Raw genomic sequence first — 20,456 nt, 5'->3', positions numbered from 1 at the left:
TATTAAGATAAGAAGGTACCAGATGTAATACGCTAAACAAATATTCTCAAGGAGTAATAAGAGCCGAAGTAAATATTATTGATTTAAGAGAAGGGCAGAAAAACAAATTGGTAAGGTAAGCGAATGACTGAGTAATCATTGTGGAGTCAAATTTATGTAAAATACAACTGATGTTAATAATTCGCGTATTGAGAATAATTGAGGAGAGAGAAAGAGAGACAGTGTAGTGTAGACGTCAAAATCTGTAGCTGCAACAACAGCTGAATGCGATTATGGAGCCATCAGCCATATTCCGAAGTATGCTGATTGGCAAGAAATCAGCATACTTCGGAATATGGCTTGGATGGAGTTGTTTCGTATGGAGTGCGGTAGGAGATTCTTTCCCCATTGACGAAGGTGAATATACCTTGGAGTGGGTGTCTAAGGTGCTTGAGAGCAATTCATTGCCTGTTGAATATAGGAGCATTCTAACTTTTGTGTTAGTTCAAGAAGGCCTGCTAGTAATTTTTCTAGGTTTATTTCTGTAGAAATTTTATAGTGGTGGATTGAAGAGATATGACTGAATAGGATGCAGATAGCAATTTTGTATTTTAGATGTATACTTTTAGTAGGATTTTTCTGCTGAAGTCCAAAGGAGGCTCGCCAGCTTCAATGTATAGGACTATGAGGCGAAGATGCCCTGAAAGCACCAAGTAAAATCTGCAATGCATTGTGCTGTATTTTTTTTTTTTTTTTTTTTTTACCAGCACCACTAGGTTTTTTTTCCCTCCAACCTGTATCACGGATAAATTATTTTATTTAATTTTATTATTATTAATTTTTCCCTTCCTTCTGGAATGGGCTCCCAGAGGATCCTGATCTACCTACTAGCAACACCAGGTGGGTTAGCGACTCTTTTGAGACGGTAACCCACCTTTTTGGGACTGGCCCATCTTTCCATGGTGTGAACGAGTACCCAGAATCATCTCTACAGTTGACTGATGATTCTGGGTAGCCAATAGGTCAGAACAAAACACCAGAACACGCGCACTACTACCACAAACCTACATCAATCACATTTCTGGCCCTTTTACAGTTGATTCTGTTCTTCACATTGTGCTGTATAAGATCGAGCTAGCGTAGTACAAAGTATATTCCTTCGGGCAGAGTCTTAGATTGGAGCACGTAATCCAAACGGGATCTGATCAGTGCTCTACATAACAGTGGTAAGGAGGTTCGCTCTGCTTCCAAAGATAGAGCAGATAACTCTTCAACGATTTGAAACAGGTAGTGCATACAAATTTAATGTGCTCAAATAAGTTTAGAATTGCAAGGAAACACTTTCACTGGAATTCCAGCAAAATTTGCAACTTGCAGGAGTTTCTTCGAATGCCTGCGGTTTTTTGTTTCCACTGTTAGGTCTCCTGATTGCAGTCTCTTTACGGTCCTAGGAGATCCAGCAATATTTTCCAGGTGTTTCCATATATGGAAGTGAGATAATTTACTTAGAAGCTGATCTGCAAATGAGTGCAATATGAGAAATGCGGGGAAATCTGTTGCTGAGGAATTTTAACTTTCTTGGGCGTTGAGACGTGTCGTGATCAGTTTCTCTCCCTCTGGCCGAGAACTTGTCGGCTCTAAAGGTGAAACCCATTGTGATCTTTAATTGCACTTTTTGGCAGATTAACTTTTCTGACAACGTTTCCAGCCCCGCTTCGTGGAGACAGGAGCGGTGCCACAAGTGACCATGCAATAAGAAGTTCGTGGCCAGTGTTTTGGCCAATTTGTGTTATGAAGGCTAATTTTATATACAAGAAGAAAGGTGCATTTTCTAGCTTATATATTTACTTTAAACAACAGAAATTAAATAACTGTGTTAATGAAAACTTGACTATTTATTGGAGAGAAAGACGCGTTGAAATTTGCACTGATTTCTCTTGGCAGTCGGGCCAATGCATTCTGTCTGTAAACCCCATGTGTTTGAAAGCTAGTTTGCTTCTTTAAGCCTTTGTTTCAGGCTGACAATCCAAGTTCCAATGATTTAATGGTCTCAAGTTCCTAGCGTCACCGACGCGATTCAAATCTGACCTTTTCAAATGGATGACGCGTTAGTGATCAACTCAGCAGCGGGGTCTCTGTTGTAAACAGAATATTAAATTACATATACAAGCGTATTCCTACTAAATTACAGTTACATGTGTATACACTCTAGTTTCTCTCCTTTAATAATACGCAGCTAGAAATAGATAATCGTGAAGGCATCCATAAGGCTTTGCGGTCCCTGGCTGTTGCCTTCGTGGTATCTCAGGTCGATCCTGCTTATTTATTAATACAAAATTAATGCAAAATAAGCTTTGATCGCATAAATCCACGCACTAAGAAGGTACATATATGGTGAATGGTTAAAATTATTACTTTTATGAGAAAACTGTCTTTTTTAGCCTTTGCGTTAAGAAAAAAAAAAAGGAAGAAAAGTAGACATAACACCGAACAAATATTTTGAAACGATGAAGAGTTTAATAAAATGCAATACTCTTTCACAGAGCTCCTCTAAATCCGGTATTAAACCCATCGTCCGTAATCGGATACGTTCCCAGTCAATAAATTATTTTCAGCGATTTAATTAAGAAATAATATTTTTGTTTACAAAATAGTTCCATTTCCTGCCAAACGAGAGCGCAGCATTCTTGATGTCCGCGTGCACCAAGTCAACGACACGTGTCTAGTCAAGGCCGTTTTAGCACGCACCCAGCAGCAGACGCAGGTAGTCGGCAAATCTGGCACGAGCTGGATGTGACGATAAATAGCAACGCAACCAGTTACTCAATACCGCTGAGGAAAGTAAAAAGGGTCGGGGGTTTGCGGGGGGAGGCATCTGGAAAGAAGATCATGTGACCCGTTTACACAGAGAATGTCTGGTAAACAAGTGACTACACAAGAAGAAAACGTCATTACCCGACTCTGCTATTTACTGGAGCTCAATGTAGTATTGATTGTGTAGGTTGTCTGTGTAAAAGAATTGTCCAGAAACGACACGTGGCAGATCGATTATTTAGTTCCGGCCGCCTGATGACGTTTGTATATGCAAATAGCATTTTTGGGCGCCACTTCAAGGTAACGTGGAATCATATTAGTGAGACTTAAAAAAGAGCAATTATAAGGCGGAAATGTTTTAATGCAGACTTCTGATGAATCAAGTTTTTTTTCCCCTACTACGGATTAACGCAGACCTGCTTTATCCTACTTTGACATTTCGTGAATATTCAGCGACGTATCCTCCAGTGTTAGAACAACGCCAAGTAAAAAGGAGATTGAGTGCGTGCACATTATAAGATCTGTTTACCGCCAGAGTGTGTGATGTGCAGCTTAGCAACAGCAGACATTAAAGAACAGAGTCCCTGTTTCGGTAAACAGGAAAATTAGCAGCGTCTGCCACTGAATCATCTACGCCATATTAGCAAGAAACAAATCTGTTGTATTTTTAATCTGTGGTTGCAGATGATATTAGCAGTCTGTTGGAGGCATATCAACAGATTTCTGCTGTCGTCTGCAACAGTAGCGGTCTTTTGGAGGCATACCATGTGGTCAAACTAGTTAGCTGAAGAGTTTTTATTCCTTGTCATAGGTCGTGGAATCCGTTGGTAACATCTTTGATGATTGTGATTTGTCGCATTTCGCATAGTCACGGTTTTTGGTCATCTTTTGTAAACCAAAAGTATGCAGAACCTGACCAAACCTATTTAAAAAAAAAAAAAACAATTCGGGGGCGAAGACAGCATTTTAATTATTTAAATTAATTTTCCCATAGCAAATCACCAATAAAATAAAATTAATATAATAAAATAATATGGAAAAAAAACTAATGAGATTGGACTAATTATTATATGAAAGGCACATCCTCATGGGAGGTGCAATTCTCCTGAAATTGACTTACTACAGCCCCGATTTGAAGAGACCTTTAGAAATTCCTCCAGTCACCGACTAGGCTCGAATCGAGAAGAGTGACAAACAGCAAAACCATTGTACCGTCACAGGTCCCTTTTATTATCTTCAGTTTCACAATATTCTTCTACCATTTGAGCGCTATGGGAAGTGGCGTTGTCGTGCATGAAAAGAAAATCTGGGTAACTTCACCCCTAAAAAGTGGCACATCTGGTTTGAGGATCTAGTCTCGTACATCTGCACAGTTACGGTACCTCTTTCAAAAACATGAAGAGGAACACCGCCGTTGATCATTATTCTGCCCCACACGAGAACTCCAACAACCAACGTGTTGGAGGGACAGTACCGCATTTCTAGTTGTCTCCAGAAGAAATAACGTCTAGAATCTGTACGTAGGCTAAAACGGGACCCATCAGACAATAGAACTAAAAGAACAACATGTTGACGGGCATCAGTTTCGACGAGCTCTGCGGTTGTTTGGGGTTAATGGGATACAAACCACTGGTTTCCTTATGTAAAGTTCACTTGAATTGAGCCTACTTAAGGCAATTCGGTTGGAAATGCTTTCACCTGTGGCCGTAGCAACCTCAAGAGACGATGACAGGACATCGTAGGGTTTCGTTTTGCTGTTAGAGCCAGATAACGGTCTGTTCTGTTTGCCGTAGACCTCAGCTCTTCTTGTAATGGTTCCTGCCTCCTGAAACTGTTTCCACAGTGCTGAGACGACACTGCATGACACATTAAGCCAAAGTACCACTTCCGTCTGCGAATGCCCTGCTTCAAGTCGTCCAAAGGCCTGCCAGCTCAAAGGATCATCTAAACGACGATGACTTGGCATCCTGAGTACTGAGATGTGGCTGTCCCATTCAGCAAGTCAGAAAACTGGGAATGAAGTGATGCGGTCACAAATCGTGTTTCTAAGCCATGAATAATTTGCGTAATGTGCGGTTCTGTAAGGTGATAGATCGAATTCTTTGGATACTCGGAATTCGCATGTCAGGATGCCTATTATATCAAATATTCTCCTTCGGCGACACTGTTCACAATAAAATATTCATGAATGACGTTTTGTTCTGTTAATTTTGTCGAGCCAGTGTGTTAGGGTTCATGTCTGCCGCAATATCAAATGTTGTGGCCTTGTGATCAAATGAAATAAATTCATTCAGCGCAATATAGAAACAAACTTAAATCCGCATATTTTCCTTTCTAGTGAATGTCTCCTGTTTTACTAAATTCTTGCAATATACCAAAAAACCTTTTTTTGTTTTCTAGTCATGATTAATAGCTTACAAAAAGCTTTGGGGAGAATTAAACTCCAAATGAGTCGACAAGAACAAATTTATTAAAGCACACCCGCAATCCTCACGCACAGCTCAGTAGAAATGATAGTGTCACTGTTCTCTCTCTCTCTCCATGTGAAGAGAAAAAAAAAAAAACAACAAAGCCAGTGTTTTGCCATTGTCATCGCTGTCTTAAGTCAAGAACTACTTCATTCTGCTTCTTTTTTTATACGTTTTTCATCCCAAAATTGAATTAATGAAAAATTATAGGTCTAACGTACAACGACGAAATGCTCCTGAAAAATGGGTACGTGATAACTGCAGGTTTGTGAAATATTTATTACACACGCGGCTCTTTTCTTGTCCTCTTTAATTCTTATAATAAAGAAAGTAGACAGTCCTATCTTGGAAAGCGAACGTTCAATGTAGGCTCTCCAAATATACGTGTCCCTACAATTCTAAAAAGAACGGAACGTGTGTGTGTGTGTGTGTGTGGTATTGGTGTTTAATGGCGCACAAGCTGCTGTGGTTATAGTGCGCCTATTCATGGGAATGTTAAAAAAATAATGAATATGAAGCCAGTTCAATTTCATTTCAGCACAGAAATCAATCATATTTGTTCATAAATTCCGATTTGTTTCAAAAAAACAGAAAAGTTCATTAATATTTGCCTCCTCTCCAATGATATGATTTAATATAATCTGTTCTCGGAGGATGGCCAGAGAGCGAAATGTTAAAGTTCGACGTTGTTGATAGTGTGGACAGTCAATCAAAATATGTTTGACTGTTAGATGTTTTGAGCAGTACACTGAGGAGGAACATCACCTGTGAGTAGATGGAGATGAGTCAGATGAGTATGGCCTATTCTAATTCGTGCGAGTACCACTTCTTCTCGCCGAACTGTCTCAATACTTGAATGCCAAAATTTTGGGTCTTGCTTCAATTGGAAAAGTTTATTATTTGTTTGGTTATGCCATAGCTCTGTCCACTGTGCACGGTTGCTCCTTGAATTATGATATTATAATCAGAGGCTGGAATAAAGGTAGAGGTTAAGTCAAAGTTGATGGATTTTTAGTAGAAATATCAGCCAGTTCATTTCCTTTAATGCCTGAATGAGCAAAAGTTTACTAGTTGTTGACGATCTTCAATTTTCAACAGTAAATTCCTGATATGATTTAAAACAGGGTGTAATCCTTATGAGAGGGATTCTGCATTACTATAATTGAGCTGAGAGAATCGGTGTAAACTAAATATTTTGCAAATGGGTGAAGAGTCAAATTTTCTACAACTAATTGTATTACAAATAGTTCCGCTGAAAAGTTGGTGTACTCAGGTGGAAAAGAAGCTGATATGATAGCAGAGGGAAACACCGCTGCTGCTACAACAATTGAATTAGATTTGGAACCATCTGTATATATCGGTAAGAAGTCAAAATAGTTTTGAATATGGCTAGTTGGAGTTGTTGTACCTTCAGAGTCCGTAGACAATTCTTTCACCATTAGAGAAGATAAGTATCACAGGTCGGTTGAGGAAAGGGAGTCCATGGTGGGTGAGAATAATATTTTATCTGCTGCCTATTGTGGAGAGGAACATTCCCATTTTGTGTTATTTCAAGGAGCCGTAGGCCTGCTGGTCGTATTTTACTTAGTTTATTTCTATAGAGATTGTTAAATGGTGAATTAAAGAGAAAAGGCTGAGTGGGATGCGGAGAAGAACTTTCTATTTTGGCAGCAGATTTAAATAGTAACACTTATTTGCGGAGGTACAGAGGGAGCTCATGGGCTTCAATGTATAGACTATGAATTGGAGATGTTCTATAAGCACCAAGAGCCTGCAGCGCATTGTGTTTTACAGGATCGAGTCAACGTAATACACTCTTTCAGGCAGAATTATAAACTGGGGCACATAATCCAAACGGGATCTAATCAGTGCTCTTTATAACAGCAGCAATGTTGTACGATCTGTAACCCAAGACAGGGCAGGTAAAGCTCTCAGCATGTTAAGCTTTTTCAGACAGGTGATATGTATTAATTTAATGTGCTCAAAGAAGTTTAATTTGCTGTCAAGGATCAATCCCAAGAATCTGATATTGTTGACAATCAGAATGGTGGAATTTGATATCCGAAGTTCAGGTTCTATATGCATTTACGTTGATTGCAAAAAATGAATCGCAACTGTTTTCTAATGGGAAAAAGTGGGCTGATGGATGAGCTCGGCCCACTTTTTTTACTTTATTGAGAAACATCTGCAGTTGCCGCTCGATAGATCTCATGTTCTGAGAATGGCAAGAAATACAGAGATCGTTAGCGTAAAGATACGCCTCCACAGTATTTGGGAATTCTTTTGTAATTGAATCAATTCTAAGGGCAAATAGAGTTCCACTCAATACCGACCCCTATGGTACTCCTCCTACGAGATTGCAGAAGAAAAGCAGTTTTGATATCGAACTGTAAGAGTCAGCCTTACAAATATGAAGATGTAGAGGTTATGGAAAAATTTGTAATTTGGGAATAATTTAATCTTTGATATGGAAAGGAATTTTGACATTTAAGAGAAGCATATATGGGAGAAATACTAAAGTTAGAAAATAAGCGACACAGAAGTGGCAAGAGTAAGAGGGAGTGTGGCTAAAGGGGTGATCGTGGAGAGAGAGTGAGAGAAATAGGTCGGGCAGTGCAGAAATTTAGGGAGTGAAAAAAGGGCCCTAGACAGTAAGGGAGAAGAAAATAGTTAAGAGTAGAAAAGTAACGGGAAGGCTAAGGATGATAAGCAAAAAGGTTATGAAAGACAGTTAAGTGAACCAGGAAAGGTAACGACCCCTTGGAAGAAAGATACATCTGAATGATCCGTAGTAAAGGAGGGGTTGTGTATTCAAAGCAGGAGAAAGGACGCAAGGCCCATGCAGCCAAGAGTTCCGGAAATTTATCTGAAGCAGATTCAGGAGAAAGCAGATGAAAGAAAGCCTTAGAAGATAGAGCCTGGAGAGCCTAAGATGGAAGCCTGAAACCTCCCTGGAGAAGAAGAGAAAAAGATAGAAGTAGGTGAGCGATATAATAAGTACACTAAGTTAACAAGGACAGTTAGTGAAATAGTAGGGTAATTAAGGAAAAGGGGACAGCCCTAGAAAGTGTAAGATAAATTATCTCTGAGGTAGATATACTAACAGGGTTTATTATGTTAAAAAGGGTTAGTGTATAATGCAAGGGAAACTAAGGAATGAGTAATATATGAAAATTGGTACAAATAGCTATAATGTATTAGAAGGGCAGTAAAGTGTATAAAGAAGGATTCTGAATATGTTTTAAACTGATAGATAATTTTAAGTTATGTGAGCAACTCTTAATGTAGTGTTTTTATTAATGAAGATTTGTTGGTTTATCTGAATGACTAGTAACAAGTCGAGACTTTAGGAAAGTGAAGATTGGTCTACAAGTATATTGTAACAGAGTGGTGAGAACACAGAGTTGAATAATGAAAGTAGCATATTTGATTGTTAATATATATATGAAACAGAGTATTCCAGGAGTAAATGAAATAAGTATAATGAATGTACAAATGTTAGGAGTTAGTTGGGGAATAAGGAAAATAGAATGAATCAGGTGTTTTCATATAATGGCCAACTCAGATTAGCTAGTGAATGGAAACTGTAATTAGAATAATATATGCAAGGTATCTCTGAGTCGATGTTGTATATTAGGACTGTATGCTTTCTAATTCAATTGTATATTATGTTGTTTATATGTATGTAATAAATTTCATGTTTTGTTTTCACTTTGAGTCCTATTATTCTAAATAACACACGCCTTGCTTGCTTAATTAAGAATTTGCTCTCCCACAATTTGGCGAGAGAATCTTGGTCACTGATTAAGGGAAAACAAAAGAAATTACCCTCAAGATCTTCAGAATCTTCTGTGATATATACAGTGTGTATAGCAGTCAGGTTGGAAAAGGTGGTGCCTTGATAGGTGTGAGGGCACCTAAGAAAAATCTTCTGTGAGATATAAGGTAAATCTAAATAAAAAAAACATAAAAAGATAATAAATAGCAAAATAAACCCCCCCCCCCCACAGAACCTGGAAAGAGCGGCTGCAGAGGTAGTTCCTAATAAATATGGGCAGGTTGCTTCGAAGACCAAGAGTGCGAAGGTCACTGAGAATGACATACCGCCAGGAAATATTAAATGCCTTCTCTATCTCTATGGAGACCACAACAAGGTGTTCGTTTTTCACAAAGGCATTGCGAATTTCAGATTCAGCCTTGATCATCAGAAATAAGGAAGACCTGTTTTGGCGAAAACATGTCGACAATTACTCGGTAGATGTTGAGTTTCAATGCTCCAAATGAGTCGACTGTGGATCATTTTTTCAAGAATTTTACCAAGGCAACTTGACAGCGTGATTGGCCAGTAACTATTAGGACTGGAGGGATCTTTTCCAGGTTTCAAAAAGGCAAAAACTGTAGCATGGTGCCAAGAGGTTAGTTAAATATTTTCCAGGAAGATCCGGTTAAAAAAGACTAGCAGCAGTTGTAAGTTTTTGTCATCGAGATGCAACGGCATGACATAATATATGCCATCTGAACCAGCGGCACTGTTTCGTGTTGTTTTGATGACCTGTAAAAGTTCACAATATTGAAGAGGCTGATTATACGAAAGTGATAGTGAGGTTTGAAAGTTGTTAGGTCTACGTTCGGTGGCGGCCTTAATTTTCTGGAAATTCGGAGTGTAGTTTGATGCAGCTGAAACTTGGGCAAAGGTTTTGCCCAAGTCATTCACTATATCTAGAGGAGCAGAGAGTTCTTGCCCATTTCAGGAAAGAAATGGGGAAGGGATGGCTGGAAACCAGCCACAAAGCTGCCGAATTTTCTTCCATATTAATCTGCTGAAGTCGGTGTTTCTATTGCAAGTAGATGCGAACCGAGTCCCAGAATCTTTCTTGGATTGCCTTTGAATGAAACGTGCTTTTCCCTTAGCTTCTTGTAACTAATTAGATTATCTGTGGTTGGAGATCGATGGAATAAATTAAATGCTTTATTTTTTTCCTTCTTCGCTTTTGTGCACTCTTCGTTCCATCAGTAGTTTAAAATGCCGTCGGGTCGGGGGATTTGATAATGGAATTGAGTACTTAGCTACAACTGAAAGACGGGATGTAATATAATCAGTGACTTCATCTATGTGCTGTAGTTGAATAGCTTTTTTTTTTTGTCAAGAGTGATTTCTGACTGAAATTTGGTCCAACTGGCTTTAGAGAATTTCCATTTCCTGCAAGGGTCTAATGGTGATTGTGTAGTGAGCAGGTTACAAACAATTGGAAAATGGTCACTGCCCATAGGATCATCCATAGCGGACCATTGAATGACTGGAAATAGTATCGGGGAGAAAATCGAGAGATCGATTGAAGAAGTCTGTCCAGTAGATAACTCGTGTGTGTGTGTGTGTGTGTGTGTGTGTGTGTGTGTGTGTGTGTGTGTGTGTGTGTGTGTGTGTGTGTGTGTGTGTGCGTGTGTGCGCGCACCACTATTAAGAATGGCGAGGTTTTGTTTCTCTAGTAGAGTTTCAATCAGTCAGCTGTGTCTATCTAATTTAGAGGATCCCCATGAAGGGTGATGGCCATTGAAATCCCCTAGCAAGCAGACAGGGAGGGGAGGGTAGCTGTCTTAAAAGTTCATCAAAATCATTATAAGAATACGTATGATTTGGTGAGAGATAGATTGAGACTAGTGTTAATGCAATATGAGTAATCAGACGCACAGCAACGGCTTCAAATTGGGTTTGGAGAATGATTTTGCTAGCCGGGATCTTTGAATTAATCAAAGTAGCTACACCACCACGAGCAGAATCGTAAGTATTCCGATTCTGCTCGTGGTGGTGTAGCTATTTGAAAATAAGGCAAAAATCCACTACAAAAAATAAGGCATTACTTGAATTTAGAAGAAGCTGTACCTGACGTGGCTGTCATATGGCGTTCAGGCTTTGGTTTGCCTCTTTTTGGAAAGGTGGGGCGACCAATGTCCATATCTTCTTCTGTAAATATTTCCAGAATCGGATCTCCTGTTTTGATGAGTTCTCTGCATCCATCGATGTGCCCTGAACAATCTTTTTCGAAGTCGAACTATGATTGTTTGAAGTAGTGCCAATCACTGGCGGAGGAGAAGATTTCGCTGGTATTGTAAGAGGCGTATTACTTTCTTGGTCTGAGTGCAATGGACTGTTGCTGATATAGGACAGCCGGAGCTCAGTCAAAGATTGATGTGCTTAATGGAATCGTAACATCAGTTTGAGTGGCAATGTTTATTTTTTATTATTTTTTTTGCAATATCGGCATAGGTACGGTTAAGTATACTGTGTGCAATTAATTTTCTTGCCTCCTGATAACTAACTTTGTTTTCAACTTTATATTTCAGAATTTTTTTCTCTGTTTTCCACCTCTAACACGTTTTAAAGTAAGCAGGATGGTCGCCTTTACAATTAGGACAGGTCATTTCTTTCGCCGAACAATCACTTTGACCGTGTTCGGAAAATCCACAGTTGGGACAAGGTGGGTTCCCTCTGCATGCCGTTCGAGAGTGGCCATACTTTTGGCCTTTATAACATCTCAACGGATTAGGAATGAAAGGACGAATGCGGCAGAGTAGATAACCTGCTTTTACTGATGAGAGTAGGTTTGGACTGTTAAAGGTGAGAATAATATTTCTGGTAGGTGTGAGTATATTATCTCTTTTGATCATAATTCTTTTGATAGCAATTCCGTTTTGTTTCTGAAGCTCTTCTTTAATTTCTTCCTCTATCACATTCAAAAGGTCTCAACTAGATATAACACACTTAGATATATTTAGGGTTACATGGGGAGTTACTTTCACTGGAATTTTAGCAAACGTTTTTCATTTGTAAGAGTTTTTCAGAATGCCTGCGGTTGACAGTTTCTACAAGTAAGTCCTCTGATTGCAGTCTCTTAACCCTCTTGGGAGACTCTGAAATACTTTCCAAGTGTTTTTGGATTAGAAAGTGGATAGCTTACCAAGAGGCTGTTCTGATAATGAGTACATTATTAAGAATGCAGGAAACTCGGTTGCAGAGAAAACGGTTTTTAACCTATTTGGCTGCGACGAGTCATGGTCATTTTCTGTCTCAGGCCAGCATCTTGTAGGTTCTAAAGAGGGAAACATTGTTCCATGTTGGCTCCTTTTAGCTCTTGGCAGATGAACTTTTCTGACAAGGTTACCGGCCCAGCCACGGGGAGGCAGGAGCAGTGCCTGGTGTGACCAAGCGAAATTAGCAGGAGTTAATCTATTAAACATGAAAAATAAGAAAAGGTTACTTTCCTTCCTTGCTCTCTACCAGTACTCTTGATACAAGAGCTGCTATTAAATAAAAGGATTTATTAAGGAGAAGAAGGTAAAAGAGAACTAGAATTTCACCTTTTAGAAAATCGCAGTGAAAGCACAAAGAGAAATCGCTCAGTCACAAACGCTTGGGACCCGGGGCCATGTTTACTACTGACATATATACACAAGAGAAAATAGTATATTATAACAAGTATCTTTAACTGGAAGGATAGGCAAAAAAAAAAAAAAAAAGAAAAAAAGAAATAGGGTATGTAATAACATCAGGAGATAGCCAGCTTTAAACAAATCAAATTTAAACATTTGTAATTAAAGGTAGTTAAGAGCAGACAGTAGGTGGGTGTATAAAATGCCAGACCTTGTAGAAGTAATAAAAACAATGAAAAGAAGCGAGGATCTAAGCATATTATTACCTGTAAAAGTGCAGAGGCAAACTGCAAATAATAAGATATTAAAAGTAAAAGAATACACAGAAAGAAAATCAGGAGTAATTGTAATAATGTAGCTGTAGGCGGGTTGATTTATTACTTTGGAACAGAAGGATAAAATCTGACAGAAGTGGGTTGTAATTGGTAACATTAATACCAAAAAATTAATTGGGTAATCATCGCTAAATTCAACAGGGAACTAGAGAAATAACTATCTATATACGACATAGCTTTTTATAACTTTTGAAAAGACCAGAATGTATGAATAAATAAATGATGACATGCCAGGTTGTTGTTATGTTGTTATTCGGTTTTTAGGAGCATTAGCAACTAAGGCCGTATTGCTCCAGGGATATGCGGTGGTCATTCCCTGACCTTTCCGCATCCTCCGTATTTGGTGGTCAGAGGCTCGAACCCCGGTCTAATCGAGAAGCTTGTGCTACGCACTGCCGCTCCTTCCCACCTGGCTACGGAGGCGCCGACATGCCACGTATTTGTAAAATACCCACAAGGCCATATATACGGCGATTGCGATGCTGTCGGGAGAAAAAGCCCTCATAAGTGTGCTTCAGGAAACGAGCACTTGCATCGTGACAAATCCCCCGAAAACTCGGCACTTTCCATTCAAGAATTCCTTGCGAAGCACTCCATTACTGTGTTTCCCTCATCAGCCATTCTCACTGGATTTAGCTCCCTGTGATTTTTCTGTTTCCCAAGCTTAAAGCCCACTTGAAAGTTCAGAGATTTGCAGTCATTGAGCACATTTTTCAGAACGCGACACAAAATAGTAGCAATTCCAAGAGAAGCCTACAGGGATGATAGGCTTCTTTTTGGAACTGCCTGTAGACGTTTTAGAAGTTTCTGAATCACTGATGTTGATACGCTATGATTGTAGATGAAAATACTGTAAATAATTGATCATAATATACATGTATAATTAATACTGAACCCCAGTAATGCATGTTTTTAAAGATATTCATTATAACATAATCAATAGAATATTTAAAGAATATTCTATTATAACTTTACATATTAATATGTAAAGTTATAATAATATGAAGACAAAGGGTTAGTAGAGTTTAAGTCTTCCTCAGATAGAATGCAGAGAAACACCGTTCACAGTTGAAAGAAACTTTATAAAGCATAGAAAGATCAGGACTTGCTAAAGATCCGGAGAAAATTCATGTCACTATCAAACAATGAACTTTAGTACATCCAAGAATCAATCTGAAAATCTTTTCCAAGAACTGTGATAAGATGACGTCAATTCCTCACACGTTCCTTATAAAGCCGGCTCTCATCGTAATTACCATGATAAACGAAAGGGAGAGGGAAAAAATTATTCCGCTCTTCATGGCAAACCTGATTTTTTTTTCCCCCTAAGGCATCCAACAATCCAAACAATCCTTCTGTAGTAGAGAGGAGATTACACGGTTTAACCACATTTTGCGGTTAAGTGGATTTGAAGTAGGATCAGTTCAATGGGGTGCAGAAAGTTTTTAAATGGACAACAGATGCTTTCACCCTGTCTAGAAGTAAATATTAATTTTATAAGAGGACATGCGACCATAATTTATAGAACATTCGCTGTGAATGAAAAAAATGTATTTTGAACCGCAATTATCTCTCAAATTGTGGGGATTCCTCCATGAATTGCGGTAATCTGCATTACAAATGAGTAGTATTACATTTCTCTTTCAGAGAAGTACCGCTTACTTGTAGTCGCATCAGTGCTTTTAAAAATAATGTGCATACTAGAGTAAAAGGTTTAGCATTGGTAAATAATGCTTAATCATATAATCACCGTATAAGTAAAAAAAAAACTATTATATTAGGCCATCCGAATATTTAAATTCATATGCCGTGCTGTGTGTCTTATGTCTGTTAATCGCGTGTGTTCTATGGTCGATTTATCTGTTTTTCTGGACGAAAAAAACCCCAGTTTCTGTGGGGGAACCTTGCTATCTATGGCTGAGACCGACTAACTCAGCCACGGAGTGAAAAAAAGCCCATTAAAGTTCCTGGCGTCATCGATCGGATTCGAACCCGGGCCTTTCCCACCCGGTGTGTGGAAGACGGTTACGGTACCACTCTGCTACGCTCGCAAATCTCACTGTACAAGTAGAACGCTTTGCCTCTTTTTTACAGTCATCTTTTGCAACTCTTGGTTTGGCATATATTGCCCTTGTGGGTAGCACAGTTATAATCGCCATCCTCCCCTCACCGGTTGGAAAAGATCTGAGTTCCAATTCCATCAATAACGAGAAAAAAACTTTTATGGGTTTTTTTTTTTTTTTGTGAAGTGGCCAAGTTAGTCGGTCTCAGGCAAGGACAACATGTTTTCCTCCAGGAGACATGGGGTTTTCGTTCAGTAGACAGCAAATCGACCACAGAACATATGCCATTTGCAGACATATTATATAGGGCGCAACATGGCCTAAGTTGCTACTGCGCCTAAAACCATAAAAAAAAAAAAAACATGTAAGGAAAGAAATAATACCAGGCACTCTGTCGATACGACGATCTAGCTGGCACTTTAGAGTTAATACGTTTTGACAAAATTTATGGACCCTTACGTCGTTTCATAAGTTATCAATGATGAAACGTATGCACTGTTGGCGCAGTGGTTACAAAGTTTTTATTTTTCTTTTTTCCACACCATGAAGAAATGATGTGGGTGGAACTCCAGTCTAGACATGATCAACTTTTTAATAAAGATAACTGACATTAGTCTGTTTCTAACAGAGATTGCAAGGGGAATTTCTTTCTTGGAAAATATGGTTTTTCATCCTGAAAAATGCGCAAACCAATCATACACTGGGGTGCAAAACTTAAGGACCAAAACTATTTCTAAAGTTTGCAACCACAAAATCTTTACTTAAGGTACTCTTTATTGATGAGAGTAGATTCAGTCTCCACAGCGATTCTGGATGTCAGCTAATCTGGCGAGAGTTTGGCACACGGTATCAACCCGCAAACATCACTGAAAGGGATCGATATGGCGGTCGAGGTATTCTCGTCTTGGGAGGCGTTATCTTGGATGGACGTACAGAACTCCAGATACTGGAAGGCGGTACTGTCACCGGTGCACGCTACTGTACTGAGGTAATCCCTCCCATGTGCGTCTGTTCCGAGATGTCATTGGCCCCAAGTTCATGTTTATGGATGATAACGCCAAACCCCATCGCACTGCAGCTGTTGATATGCTTTTGGAAAGTGAGGACATTGTTCGTATGGATTGGCCTGCCCGTTTCAATCGATCTAAATCCCATCGAACACATATGGGACGCTCTGGGGAGACGCCTAGCGGCACGTGCACACCCACCAGAAAATGTTCACCAGCTGACAGAGGAATGGACGATGTTACCACAAGAATTTATCAACAACATTGTTCTAAGTATGGACAGGAGGTGCAAAGCCTGCATCGACATTAGGGGTGACCACGTCTCCTACTGAGGACCACCTCTTTCCTTTGTTCCATCTTTGGCAGTGATGCATCTATATCATGGCAGCCAATGCTATGTTGCCATTTTTGAATAAAGTCCCTCTGTACCGTTTTGGTTCCGTTGTGTCGATGTTGTTTCTTTCATCATTTTTGTACCTCATGAGGTTCCTTTGGTATGCTTCTCCCATATCCAGGCCACTGCTATGAAAAGCTACAGGTGAAAACGTGACTGGTCCTTAAATTTTGCCCACCAGTGTCGAATACTGTGCATGCTGTCTACAGATAGATTGCTGTTTACTGATTGATATTCCACAGTCCTAACGAGGATTACACAACCAGACGTGTTTGGTAGCCCTGTAAACTCCATAAACGTCATTTGGTGTTTCCTTTTTTTTTTTCAAGTTTAAAATGTTAAGAAAATTCACAAGGAATACGACTTACAAACAAAAGTAATTAACTTGGTTAATGATAATTATTATTTTTTTGTTATTTTTATTTAAATTTAGTTTCCTTTAGAAAGCTGGACAATCAAAACAAACACTAATGTTCTGGGGTGCCGATCTAGGGTGCAAATCCTGCACGTACATGCAGTTCTGAATCAGCCTCTGGGCTGATTTAACAACCAATCTTGGCAGTTTTTACCCAAACTATGTTAAAAAAAAACTGTCAAGATTGGATTGTTTAAATGATGGCGAGGGTTACTGACCTAATGTCAGCTTTCTGCTCAGTGACATATATGTCGCAATTTTTTTATTTGGAAAGGAGACTAAAGCATGACGATGGTCAATGCATAAATACAGTTTATGAGACTTCTTTGTTTGGATGATCTGTTTTTTCGTGTTTGCTATTTCGTGTCTCACTCTTTCCTGGACCAAATGGTTTTTCTTCTTTTCTGTCGGTGAGCATGCCCATTAATTACTGGCAATCTTCTGTAAGTTTCGGCGGTGGTATTCTGTTTTCAATCCATCCCTTTGATCCCACATTCGTCTTCTATCTCGCTCGTTCCATCCAAAAAGGTTTAATGAGAGGAAAGATTAAAATAAAAACAAAAAAAGAAAAGAATTGTCCTGTCTTCGGCTGATTATTACGAATTGAGGTATTTCTCTAAGAATTTTAATTAAAGGATTATATTAATAAGGCTGCTTACTTAATGGAGTTTGTAAAGAAAATTAATAGAATGGTAGCACGCGATATACACCTTTTACACCTCTTGGTAACAAGGCAGGACGTAAACCAACCAGCTGTGTTTACATCAATGTGAGCCGGCAGCTGCACTCAATAACATGTTTACCACTTAAAAATCTTCATTTTCCTTGCGCTATAGATGTCAGGCACGTGGGGTTCGATCAATGCGGCGGGCAGTTATTGATCTTTCGAAGAGAATTAAAAGGGACGGAAAAAGTACTTAAATCGAGCCAAAGCTAAAACTTCACGGCAAGAGTCGCCCTCTACAAGGGAAGCAACCCTGATTTGATGCATGTGAACCACATTCGTTGTGTGCATTTGATGTATGTGAAGCGATATAAGCTTTAGCAGTTTCAAATATTGTACGTTTCTACAAGGCAGAATATTAAACAAATTTGCCTCTCATTATTAAAAGATCGATGATCTTTAATGGAAATATATTATCCTTTATTATATTTTATTTTCTAATAAATAAATAATTTATTAGAATATTCTACAATTATTCGAAATACAATGTATTTCTACAAACAACGACATACACTGACATCTGGTGGCAACGCAGAATTGATGCACGTGAAGCACATTCGTCGTGTGCATTTGATGTAAGTGAAGCGATATACACTTTCGCAGTTTCAAATACTGTACGTTTCTACAAGACAGAATATTAAACAAATTTGCCTCTCATTATTAAAAGGTCGATGGTCTTTAATGGAAAAAAATATTATCTTGTATTATATTTTATTTTATAATAAACAAATTGATTAGAATATTCTACAATTATTTGAAATACGTTGTAATTCTACAGACGATATATACTGACATCTGGTGGCCTGAGAGATCTACGATGGCTCAAAACAATCCAGACATTTATTTTGCATTTTCTGAAGCAGTAACAAAACAGGTGGACAGTGATTTGCATTATATTTTATATATGTTAAATAAACTATTTTTATATTACGATAACTATTTTTAAATTACCATTTTCGTATAATTTATTTTTATAAACGAGGAAAAGAATTGAAAACATAGTAGTGAAGTATGTATTATCTGGAATAATACATCTGAAAACTGTCTGAGGAACAGTTGCAATAATATCCAATTGTTTTTATCAGAATGATTGCCTTGAACTAGTGAACATAAGGAGGTATCGTTACCAAACGGACTGTGGAGTTATAAATCTGCTACTTTAAAGTGATTCCCGTACTTCTAGACTAAAAATAGTCTTTAAATATTAATTAAATTATTAATACTAATAGATATATTTATATTATTTACCCTATTTGCAGCCTAACTGTCTTATATATTTTCTACACTAAAAAAACTTGGCGACAGAACTGATACCATATACTCAAAACAACGGCTTTTGACCTTGGAAATTTCTAGCGATTAGAAGAGGTCCTGAACCCAGCGTAATTTATATTTAGAAACGAAGTAAAAACTTCAAAGTAATGCCAGGCAATTGATGTATTGGCCTATTTGTGGGGCAGGGGCAGCATTGCCGTATAATTTGAAAGCTCCTGTGGTTTGGTCTGTTTACAAACTGATGGTGTATTCGAGCAGTTTGGCAACGCTTGTATGCAATCAACGGTCCCACCCGATCGAAGTGAACACCAGTACTTTTACCTAACTTTGTTGCTAGGAGTAACGTGGATACGACAACTTACCCTTCACTCTTTGTCCGGAGCATGGTCTGTTACATAAGCGAACCGAGCAGCCAGACTCAGTCTTCCCTAGGAACGCACTCCGATAGTGGAGCAGATAGCTTTCCCAAGAAAAAGTGGTGAACGCCGCAGGACGCTCTAGTGCACTTGTTACCAGTTCACGTGCGCTCCCAAAGCACAGTACTTCCATTACACGCAATACAGCTCGTGCGGTATTACATAAACACAGCTGATTTCCCGATTGGTTCAGGAGTGCCGCTGGCTACCGCAATTGGCTGCGTATTACGTAACAGTCGTAAATTACCTAACCTCCCGGTCTGGCTCATGGGATGCACCACAGATGCGTGCACTTTGTGCCGGGTTCGTTTAGAATTTCGGGCTGAGAATTCGCCAAAAAGAGACACCTTTCTCTACGTGTCAATCTAACAATTGCAGATTTGATGAATTCCACGGAAACTCCATTATTAAGTAACTTCTTTTTAAGATGATGACGAGTTCGTGGTTAGATACTTCTAAGAAAAACGAAACTGAGTAAGGAAGTTTGCAGTCAGTCCTCCCGTATTTCAAGGGATACTAAGGAGAGATTAAATTTTGAGAACAGAGGGAAATTAATATATATATATATATATATATATATATATATATATATATATATATATATATATATATATATATATATATATATTCCGTATAATCAGTGGAAAATTATTCCAGACAGACTGCCTGCATGAGATATAAATGTTTTCCCCCTCTGCCAATGTTTTGACCTCGCATTGAGCAGATATGAATAACCGGTCAAACATTGAACCTGATAATGTGCTATGTACGAGTTATAAGAATCTTATCAAGATGAAGAGATTTTTATGGACTTTATTCACAACGTGATCAAGTTAGCTTCAGATGAGGACTCCGTGTTTTTCTCAAAGGAACTCAGTTTATTCATCCCACAGAAACTAAAACAAGCACCTAGTCGAATACAAAAATAAAATAAATAATTAATAAAATAAAAAAAATAATCGGAATGTAAAAAGTTCAAGATATTTTAAATGACCATTAGCAGCATTTAATCCTATCTCTTCCATCATGCAGTATGATTGATGACTTTTGAGGTTATGATGAACGTTGTGGCGAGATCCAATATTCCTTACATTTCGAGGGTACAGCTCTAAAACGGTTTTCGCAGGCCGGCCGCTAG

At 38.6% G+C, this 20,456-nt stretch overlaps 1 protein-coding gene across 1 annotated transcript in view; it reads right to left on the bottom strand.

Annotated features, from left to right (window-relative positions):
• vri (nuclear factor interleukin-3-regulated vrille) overlaps positions 1–19,401 on the bottom strand; it is a 51,220-nt gene extending 31,819 nt beyond the window's left edge. Inside the window, exon 1 of the mRNA XM_090387756.1 lies at positions 19,265–19,401. Coding sequence (XP_090243882.1) covers positions 19,265–19,287 — 23 coding nt within the window. The 5' untranslated portion in view covers positions 19,288–19,401. The remainder of the gene's footprint in view (positions 1–19,264) is intronic.
• Positions 19,402–20,456: the final 1,055 nt, after the last annotated feature.

The sequence above is a fragment of the Mastigoproctus giganteus genome, chromosome 13 (assembly GCF_048544385.1).
Source record: "Mastigoproctus giganteus isolate SK-2022 chromosome 13, ASM4854438v1, whole genome shotgun sequence".
Taxonomy (NCBI): domain Eukaryota; kingdom Metazoa; phylum Arthropoda; class Arachnida; order Uropygi; family Thelyphonidae; genus Mastigoproctus; species Mastigoproctus giganteus.
The sequence above is the reverse complement of the archived record's forward strand: the minus strand, read 5'-3'. Positions and strand labels throughout refer to the sequence as shown.